Here is a 10948-nt window from a genome sequence, read left to right on the forward strand (position 1 = left end):
CAAAATTATATCATATTTTATTGATGAAGATTTTCAGGACTAATGCAGGACGTTGTGTGACGTCACTTCCTTCTTCCGGGACCTCCGCACGTGTCGATCGCGGAGTGTTTACAGTGTTTTTAAAAGTCCAAATACCCGTCCCAGCCTCGGTCCAGCGGTCGTGATGCCGAAGGTAAAAAGGTCCAGGGGAGGAGGGGGCGGCGGGGGGGAGCGGAGCGGCGGGGCAGTGGCTCTGGCCGACCAGATCCTGCAGGCGGACACGGTCCGACCCCGAGACCGGGTGAAGAGCAGAGACACCCGGGCTGAGAACCAGGACGAGTACGTGGACGAGCGTCTGTCCAGGAAAATTCTGCAGCAGGCCCGCATCCAACAAGAGGAGCTCCAGACGGAGTATGGGCTGGCGCCCGAGAAGAAGAAGGCTCCGGTCACTGTTCTGGGTAAAGTAATGAGAGCAGCTTCACATTACTTTAACTGGAGCAGCTGATTCACTGAGATAGTCTTCTGTGTTCTGTGGTCTTATACTTTAATGACAACTACAATCCAATGCGTATGGTTAACTTTAAATACAGGAGGATTAGCTGTGATTGCTGTGATATTTGTATTCAGGCTGTCGTTTGTTTTGATCTTACCTGAAGGACTCAGTCAAATGACCACTGGAAAGGTGGACCACATGACTACACTTGGATCATTACTCCAAACACTGTTATTGATAGAATTGTTTAAGTATGATTTTAAGTCAATAATGGGACATTTTGAATGGAAACAAAATAATTATCTTGGACTGTTAGGATTGTGGTGTACTCGGGCATGTTATTCTATCCACTGATGTCCAGAAATGACAGATCACCACAGTGCGCCCTTGACAGGGTTTTGACAAAATGTTTCCTCTGAGCTAATAATTGACAAATGAAAATGAAAGCTCACGTGGACCTTCCTTGTCTGTTTTAGGCCCAGACTCTCAGGATGCAGACTCTGATGAGGAGTGGCCAGCGTTGGGAGCAGCGGGCGCTGGTGATGGCGATGGCCACGCCGAGTATGACGCTGAAATTGTGGTCGACCCCGAAGATGAGAAAGCCATGGAGATGTTCATGAATAAAAACCCTCCAGTGAGGCAAGAGACATCAGTGATATATCACAGCTGCGGATATTGTCTGAAATGATGCACTGCGTGAGGTTTCTTTGTAATGGAATGAATTTTAATTGAATTAACTGTTTTTCATCATTGTGGATTTTGTAGGCGGACGCTGGCAGACATCATCATGGAGAAAATCACAGAGAAGCAGACTGAGGTAGGAACGGTGATGTCGGAGGTGTCGGGGTGTCCCATGCCCCAGCTCGACCCCAGGGTTGTAGAGGTCTACAAAGGTGTAAATAAGGTGAGTTATCCTTCTCATCAGACACCTTTGAGCATGTGATGGATCATTTCAAACCGGCCATGTTGATTCTCAGTGTTTTGAGTTTGACTGTGGAGGGCTGTGAAATAACACTTGTCGTTGTAATGCCCCATCTGCTCCAGGTTTTGTCAAAATATCGCAGCGGCAAACTGCCGAAGGCTTTTAAGATTATTCCAGCTCTCTCGAACTGGGAGCAGGTTCTGTATTTGACTGAGCCTGAAACATGGACCGCAGCCGCCATGTACCAAGCAACGAGGTCAGTTCTGCTCTTTATTTCAAGTTCTGTTGATGATTTTACTCTCATGAACATGAGATGATTCTGTGCTTCTCTTTGTTTTTCTTGTAGAATTTTCTCCTCTAACCTGAAAGAGCGAATGGCCCAGAGGTTTTACAACTTGGTGCTGCTGCCTCGAATCCGGGACGACATCGCCGAGTACAAGAGGCTGAACTTTCACCTCTACAGCTCCCTGAAGAAGGCCCTGTTCAAACCAGGAGCGTGGTTCAAAGGTGCGGCTTGAAGACGTGAAGGTGTCTTCTCCGCTTATGTTACAAAAGGAAACTATTCTTAAAGTCAACCAAACATGTTTTTATAATAATAATAATAATTAATAATAATAATGATAATAATAATAATAATAATAATAATGATCTCTCCCTGATCACTGTAGTGTTCCTGAGCTCAGCTATAGCCGAGTGGAAAGGAAATATTTCCTGCTCATTTCTAAAACCTTTGATACATTTGCAGTGTAGCTCAAACCGCTGAATGCATTTCAGTCCTTTTAAGCATGCTGGGTAATGTTTTATTTAATATCCTGAACACGCTGGGCTGAGATTCAGCTGCTTCTGACTGTAGGGCTGAAAAACCAGTAGATAAGGCAAAAAAAAAAAAATCCAACTTTCTGGGACATGTCGCATAATTTCACCACTAATTTTAGAAATTCTGAAAACCCTGACAGAGGATTAGCCAGTGTCCACAGGGTAAATAACAGCGCTGCTTCTCAAAGCACAGTAATTATGACAGTCAAAATTAATTAGGTCAAATCATCCTTTCTAGAACCAGAACTGATTGTTAAAGATCTTTTTTCTTTTTCTTTTTTTAATCCTGTCGCTCGTCTGTTTGCAAATTGTCCCAGTTTGATTGGACTGTTTTCCCCAAACATCCCATGACCTACATTTTGGGACACAAGTCAATGTTAGTCATCACCACTAGGGGGCAGTGCTGCACTTACTGGTGTAGTGAGGAAACCTCATCTGTAGTATCACTTTTATTTTTCAGTTATGTATAAATTATTTAATAAAAAAAACCCTTCGATTTTTGATATACATGATGAAGGCTATTTTATTCTACTAAATTGTGAATGTTTTTAGCATATGTAGTCAATTTGCACCTTTTTTTTGTCTGTCTTTCAGTTAATTAAACACATTACAGTCGGTCCTGCTATGTTTCTGCATTTGACAACACCGAATACAAATCCATACCTTCCGATTTCTGAATTCAAATCCAGCAAATACAGCAAAAACTTACTAGAGTTGTGTCAGCTTAAAACAATTCCACACACACATAGATGGGATGGTTTGAGTCATTGGTGTTTTTTTTTTTGATTTATTTTCTCATCTAGACTAACATGGAGAAGACGGGTTCTTGTGATGCACTGGGTTTCCACAGTGACCTTTTTCCCCTTGTCTTTTTTATGAAGGATTAAATATGCTTTTATTGCACCTGTTACATAACACAATCTTTTATGACTTGATCAACAGTGCTGTGACTTGACTTACTGCCCCGCTGGATACGATCGCGGCATTTATATCAACCGCAGCTCATATTCACTCCTGACAGGTTTCATGTAGACAACAGGTTTGGAATCCTGTTCCTACAGAACCACCCTGGATGTTCTCCAAATCCGCCTGCACCAACACACAAAGCCATAGCAAGTAGCACATTATGAAGCTTTCTGATGACGTAACGTAGAGATTCAGGTGTGTTGGAGCAGAAACTAAACAGTACATGCAGAACTTTGGCCGTACTGGACCCGGATTTGATACCCCTATTTAGGAAAAAAAACACAGTAAACATATATTATATGTACATGGCAGCTTTTTCCCCTTTATTTTTATTTATTTTTTTTTACAAAATATTTTTATTCTTTAGTTGAACAACATCTAAGATGCTTTTGAAGGCGACCAGTTCCCGTTTGTCTGCTTTATTGTGTGAGCATCAGAACCAACCAAATCCAAACCTCTATAAATAATCTGCAGCAGCTGTTCAGTCACAGCAGTTAGTTCCAATCGGGAACACACCTTAAATGTCACTTTGGCATCTCTTGTCAGCACAGTCTTGTCTGAATGCTTTTAAATTTCTGTCCCGTGTTGTCAGGTATCCTGATTCCCCTGTGCGAGTCGGGTACGTGCACTCTCAGGGAAGCCATCATCATCGGGAGCATTCTCACAAAGTGCTCCATCCCCGTGCTCCACTCCAGGTGAGGCTTCCTGTCAGTGGCGTGCGCCAGCACACGCATTTCAGCCGCTGATCGCTGAAGGATGGAGTCCGGTGGCCCGTACGGGGTCATATTGGGATTTTGGGAAAGGCGAGCCAAGTGCAAGGTTGCGTGTAACGTGTGCACCTTTGATTGTGTTTCAGCGCTGCAATGCTTAAGTTGGCGGAGATGGAGTATAATGGTGCCAACAGCATTTTTCTGCGTCTGCTGCTCGACAAGAAGTACGCCCTGCCTTTCCGTGTTCTCGACGCCTTGGTGGCTCACTTCCTGTCCTTCCGCAGTGAAAAACGTGTGCTTCCTGTGCTGTGGCATCAGAGTTTACTCACCCTGGCCCAGCGATACAAGGCTGACCTGGCCTCCGAACAGAAGACGGCACTGCTGGAGCTGCTGAAGATCCAAACACACCCGCAGATTTCTGCAGAAATCCGCAGGGAGCTGCAGAACTCCGAGTCGAGGGACGTGGAGATCGGCCTCCCTGTTACAGTAGAGATGGACTGAAACAGTTTGGTCTGGTCTGTCGTCTTTGTTCATGTCTCAACATGACAGTGTTTTGGTGAATCTGGACTTCTGCTCGTCCCTTCCAAGGACATTTGGAAAGATCAAAGTATCAGAGCTGTATTTCTGTTTGAATGGGTTTGCATATTGAAACATACACATCATTAGCGATGTATGTGATGCATTTCCATACCATGAATCCCCTAGCCGGGGTTACAGAAAAATGTTTTTTGGGAATACAAAGATTTTTTTTTCCGTGAAAGAGCTGCATTTCACGTGTGGAAGCAAATATTTGGATTAAAAACAAGGAAAATCTTTCAATGGTGGGCACTGATGTTCTTTATTATGCATGATGTACATTTAAAACATACTGGCAGAAGACAGATAAAATCTCTCTATTGTTGACGTGGTCATCTCATGGCGAAAAGGATAAGTATTATCCAACCCTAGCAAGAATATCTTTAAAAAATTTTGTTCACGTTTTTCTGGGGTAAAAAATTTACATCAGACCTTTAGAAAGCCTAGCGTACAATGTGCCATGTTGGCATTTTTCAAAACTACTTAAAAGCAACTGTTTAGTTTTAAGACCTCTTAAAACCTTTCAGTTTTAAATCCGCAAAATATGACAAATAATAGGTCGTACCAAAATACGTTATGTATCACACATGACGTCGCTCTCCCTGGGATTGCCAAGTCATTTCTATTTTGCACCATATTTGTGCAGGTCTCGCATGTTAACGAAAACGAAATCTTTGTGCAACCTCGTGCAAATGTGCAGCCTAAAGAAGAAAATCAAAATGTAGTTTGGATGACATGATTTTTTCGAGTCAAATAATGCAGCTACAATATTGAAATTAAAATACATTTCTGCTAATGCATTTTAAGTTTGATTTGCATTTTAATAACTATTTGCCGGGGGCATGTTCTGAAAATGAAATCTTCAACATTTTGTTTTTACCCAGGAAGTTCTGCGTCGAGGTTGCTCTTGCCGCGAGGTAGTTCACCGCCATAACGCGAGGGGGCGCAGTAGAAATAACAGCTCGGTCACGTGGGAAGATTTTATTTTGCCAGAGACGCATGTAAAGTTTAGCTTCGAGTGCGAGACAGCCAGCTGCAGGCCGAAGCGACAAGCTACAAACTAGCTTCCTATAAAAAATAGGTGAAACTAAAGGCAATGGGAAGAAAAATGCTGAAAAAATGTAATTTCTAAAAGGGAAAAAAAAACTGCTTTGAAAAGGGATAAAATAACACTTTCTGTACTTATGTTAGTCATAATTAAGCTCTTCACATATAAATATTTAAAATCATTGCATTTTTATCCTGTCTTGTTTCATATTCAATTTTCTATCTTTCTAATTATTCCGTGTGAAGCAGTCATACAGCTGAAAATACAATAAATTGATGAATGTAACATATGATTCAGTTTTTGTTCGTGCTCGTTTTTAAAATTATACGTGTTAAATCTGATTTGGTCAAGACAGTCTAGCTGCAGACCGCATTTGGTGGCAAATCACAAACATGGTTGTTGAGCTCGTGGAGGTTGCAGCTCAAACAGCCTCGAGACGGGACGGGACGGGACGCCATGATGGCTCTCCACTGACGTTAGCCTAACGGGTCATCCCTGTCTGTGTGTGGCGGGCCTCCGTTAAGATGGACAGCTCCGGCCATGACCCGCAGGAGATGAATAACACCTGGGTGGTCCTGCGGGCGGGCTGCGACCCTGCGGTGACCCGGGACCTCAGAGTGCTGCGCAACCTGCGGTACGTGGAGCAGACCTCTTCCTCCTCCTCCTCTTCCTCCTCCTCCTCCTCCTCGGGCTGGGAGCAGACAGACATCCAGCCGCACATGAGGAGGATCCTGACAGAGTGGATGCTGCAGGTACGCTCGGTTTATTCACCCCCACTCCACCACTGAGCATCAGTGAAGCAGAGTTGTGTCTGGACAGGTGTGTGAGGACCAGCAGTGCGAGCGGGAGGTGTTCCCGCAGGCCGTGCGCTACCTGGACTCCTACCTGGCTCAGTTCACCGTGGAGAAGGTCAACCTGCAGCTTTTAGGGGCCGTCTGCATGTTTCTGGCCTCCAAAATGAGAGAGCTGGTCCCTCTGACTGCCAGCAAGCTGTGTGTCTACACCGACAACTCTGTTTCAGTCGCAGACATCCTGGTAAATCTCCTCTGGAGGTCAACTTTGCACCAAAAATGAGCAGCAAACATTTGCCAAAACACAAATATGCAGAGCTGACTCAGGACAAATCGAAGCCAAAAGGTAAAGAACATGAGACCACCTGTTTGCAGGAAGGGCATCAATCGTGGAAACCAGAAGTCAAGTCTGCAATTACTTTCTCTGGAAACCCCTGCTTTAGAAAGACACAGTCAAATAATCAGTCACTTTATTATTGTCGTTGTCTTTTATACTGCTTAATATAATTCATGGTTGTGAGGAACTGAAGCACCAGGCCTTCACGGGGAAAACACTGGCATTCACACCGACCAGCAGTTTACAGTAATGCATGGTTTGGACTGTGGAAGGAAGCCATAGTGCCTGGACAAAATTTATGCATACTCAGGGAGAACATGCAGTGTCTCCATAGAAAAAGCCTCAAATTGTACTCAAACTGGAGATATCCTCACTGTGAAAAAAGATCAATAGCCTCTATGGAATGTTTGGACATTATCCCCCCAAAAAACTTGCTAATTCATAACACACCTCTGTGTCATTAGTGGAAATCTAACAACCACACAATGTGTCAGACACTTTTTTCTAACAAAAAAAAATATTCTCTCTCCCGAAAGTTTTAACTTTGAGTACACACAGTCAACATGTTCTTGAGAACAGAATCATATATGACTGCAGTAAGCATGCACAGCTGTGTCATAAATTCATTCGTCCAGCATGAGCAATGGCTTTAAGCAGCAACATTCAGCCTGCTCCTTCTATTGTGCCCTGAGCAAAGCATGTGTTCTGCATGCAGGGAAAGGTGATCCTGAATGAATTCACAATGTGATTTTTAAGCTCTAAGAAAACAGTTTGAGTGAGGATACTCCTCCTTGTTGCAATGTTTCCTGGTTTGTGCGTCGGAGCAGCAATACCAAGGCAATGAAAGAATTGAATATTAAAATATATAACTGGCTTTTACACATAAATAAATGATAGTCCACAGACAGCAGTTGTAGTTTTTGTAGTTGTTTTGGTTCAGCAGATTTCCACTCATTTGGTAGATCTAATAATGTGATTTCCATTTTTTAATCTTGAAAACAAACAATCAAATTTTTATAAAACAGAGTTGTGGGACAAGCACTGAACATTTCATCCGGAGCATTCGGGAAACATTCCTTTCAGTTTGTTCCAGACACGCCGCAACGTTCGCATGAACCGCCTGTATATCATCTGCAGATGTGACCAAAGTCATTTGTAGCCATGCTGCTTACTACAACTGCTGCAGGAGGCCCCATTAAAGCTGCAGTGGGAAACTAATATCTGGAGAAGTTTGCAGATTGCACACAGCTCAACATTTTACCCCCTTTTGTCTCCGCCTACAATTGCATAAGAGAAAAGAGTAGTGGTCTCGAATCTTGCATTGAAAACTTTTAAATTCCTGTGTGCTGTCAGTGGTTGTGTTAAATCCGCTCTGCTGTTGGAACATGGGCTGTGCTCAGTACATATGGAGCGCTTATCAAAAAGCAAACAATACAAGTTTTATGTAACCAGTTAGTGTTCGTTCTCCATTGTTGTCAGCTTCACATTTGGAGCCATACAAAACAAATCCTACACAGATTAAAACAAACCTTCGTCTGAGCTCTTAATTTGAATCGGATGAATATGTTAGGATAATGAATTGTTGGAAACGCCAAGATGAACCACTTAACCTGAAGCCTTCTCAGTGAAACATAAATCTGTTCAGGCCATTTCTGCACTTATTCGTAGAAGAAGGTAGAATTAAATCGTTTTCATTGACTTTTTCCTATTTTTTAAGCCAGTCTTTCTGGCATGCATGACAAACAAGATTCTGATTGCAGCTCCCTCATGAGAGAATCCAGCTTCACGCCGTGGCTCGTGGTCACATCTGTATGAGTGTCCCGGCCGGGGGGATTTTGCTGGTGGACTGGCTCACAGGAATGTGTGTGTTGCAGCAGTGGGAGGTGGCGGTGGTGTCCAGGTTGGACTGGTGTCTGGCCTCTGCGGTGCCCTCTGACTTCCTGGAGCCGATTCTTCACGCTCTCCCTTTTGTTCAAAGCCTCCACCATTCCAAAATGCGCAGGCACGTTCACTCCTACATTGCTCTGACGGCCATAGGTAAGTTATATAACGAAGCTTCTCACACACGAAGTGTCCTCAGATAAATATCACCACAAGAAATATGTTTCCGGAACAAGTGGAACATTTGAAATTTCACCAACACTCCTCATGATGAATGAAGAATGCGGTGAATTGTACACCAGATATTATCATTCAGTGCAAAACGACTGGTGTTGTTGGATCTGAATCTGATACCGTGATGTCTTAATGATTTTATGATGTAAGGGTGAGACAAACGGACGTTCCGAGCAGCGAACAATGGGCACAAAGCAGCCATAACTTTGATTACGTCGTGTCAGCAGTTCATTTTGGAGGCAGAGAGCTGAGTTTGTGTAATCGCGCTTTGTCTCCAGTGAAAGACCTGCGTTTGACCATTCAGCTGGCTGATTTCCCACGGATCTCTGTGATGTTGCCCGAGGCAACAAGTCACAGGGATACTGCCAGCCAGTCCCGATTCGGACAGAGTGTAACATTACAGCTCTTAAAATTAAGACGGTATGCGACTCTCAACAATGTGTCCCATTGAAAAAAGGTGTTTGGGACAGAGTGGCAGACTCTTTCTCAGTGGTCTCCTGCCTGTAGGCAGTTAGGATATCACATGGAGTTTTCAAAACTTGGCTTTGTCCATCGGGGTGTGTCTGTTGTGGTGGCATCTGCCTAATTGTCCGATACCTAATCCCAACTGTCTTTCTCTCTGTTGTGTTCAACAGTAAAACAATGTGTAGTAAGTAATCTGGCCCTGTCTACCTGCAGAGGCGAAAAGTAACAAAATACAAGTAGCTGAAGGGAGTTTTAAGGGACCCTGGAATTAGAATGTTTACTTCTCACTTTAATCTTTAAACTTTTTGGGGTTGTTTTTGCATCAGTGTCTGTGTTCCTAAAGGTCAACGTTGGTTTCAACCAGTGGATTAAAGAAAGACACCAGCTCATGTCGCCTGCCTTCATGAAAACAACATGAAATATGTAAAGAGAGGGAAAAGACACAAGAGAAACCTGACCACAGACAGTGAAATGTGATATCTGTTATAGGGAGAGACAGAGCACTGACACTGCGGAAATGAGTCAGATAAGCCACTCAGGACATTGCAACAACTCATGTCCTATTTATGGTGTTACACCGAATTATAGGAATTTGCCACCAACCAGTAGAAAATGTTTTTTTTTATATATAAAGGGATACTTTTATACTTTCAGTACATTTTAGGAACATGTTTAACTTTTACTGCTGTTGCTTTTATTAAAGTAACCACTGTAACTTCCTCATGCATTTATTACTTATCTATGCAAACGCCACTTAAAATGGACCTTCTAGGGCCTTTAATGTATCTTGTATTTGAGATTGTGTCTGTACTCTTTTGACCTCTGTTTGCCATTATTCAGCTTATTGTTCACTTTTAGTGTCGTCATCCTGTCTACATCAGGTAGCTGCAGACTTGTTAGGAGTTAAACCATCTCTGCCTTTCCTACAGATGACAGGGTTTCGGTTTTCCAGCCCTCCGCTGTTGCGTGTGCCTGCGTGAGGATTGCCATGCAGAGGCTGAGGCTGTTGGACGCTGCCGTCACGTCGCACTCGGTGACAAAGTTCCTGGCCAGCCTTTTGGCCATCGATCTGGTAAGCCGAATGTTTGACTTATCCTTTCAGTCAATATTGATTTTCACTTTGCCCAGTGTTCAACAGTGACTTGGTGTTTTTGTGGAAACATCCCGATCAAAAGAAATCCCAGAGAAAGCTTGTCTTATCGCATGATGGTGGTTTAAAAGTGTATGTGGACTTTAAAAAAAAATAAATAAATACTGTCCTTGACCTTATGTGTTCTGCTTCGTCAGTACTGATAAAGTGAGGTCTGTTTTTCTTTTAACCTGACCCTGAACAGAGTACAGTCCTCCTCTGCTGTGACCAGCTGGGGAGTGTGGTGGAGCTCAGCCTGCCCTCCTGCTTCCTGGACAGATCAGGAGCTCCCGGGTCAGGGGTCGGCTCCTCCTCCGCTGAGATCTAGGATGTTGTACCGACATCGGTGAGATCACCTCAGGAAATCACACTGAAACACTCCTCTCCTCCTTCAAAAGGCTACGATAAACTGAATTTATAGCCGAGGCATAAGACGAAATGTCAGAAGATGTGGCAGCTGGTTTTACACGTGGGTAAAAAGTTTCCTTTGAAATGTTACCAAAGTTTTGGAACTTGAGATTTCTTTAAAACAAATTCATAAATCCATGTTTTCAACAGCTAGAACCACTCTGTATTATACTTTTAATGTTCATTTTTATGA

At 43.3% G+C, this 10948-nt stretch overlaps 2 protein-coding genes across 2 annotated transcripts; both read left to right on the forward strand.

Annotated features, from left to right (window-relative positions):
• Positions 1-148: 148 nt before the first annotated feature.
• On the forward strand, positions 149-4705 carry bysl (bystin-like). Its single transcript, XM_030092383.1, has 7 exons — positions 149-437; positions 949-1111; positions 1238-1376; positions 1517-1650; positions 1741-1901; positions 3769-3871; positions 4033-4705. The coding sequence occupies exons 1-7, from the start codon at positions 164-166 to the stop codon at positions 4385-4387; spliced, it is 1329 nt and encodes a 442-aa protein (XP_029948243.1). The 5' UTR covers positions 149-163; the 3' UTR covers positions 4388-4705.
• Positions 4706-6034: 1329 nt separating this feature from the next.
• ccnd3 (cyclin D3) lies at positions 6035-10681 on the forward strand. The gene is made up of 5 exons (XM_030091014.1): positions 6035-6262; positions 6330-6545; positions 8513-8675; positions 10148-10290; positions 10553-10681. Exons 1-5 carry the CDS (start codon positions 6035-6037, stop codon positions 10673-10675), a joined length of 873 nt encoding a protein of 290 aa, XP_029946874.1. The 3' UTR covers positions 10676-10681.
• The last annotated feature ends 267 nt before the right edge of the window (positions 10682-10948 follow it).

The sequence above is a fragment of the Salarias fasciatus genome, chromosome 5 (assembly GCF_902148845.1).
Source record: "Salarias fasciatus chromosome 5, fSalaFa1.1, whole genome shotgun sequence".
NCBI classification, from domain to species: domain Eukaryota; kingdom Metazoa; phylum Chordata; class Actinopteri; order Blenniiformes; family Blenniidae; genus Salarias; species Salarias fasciatus.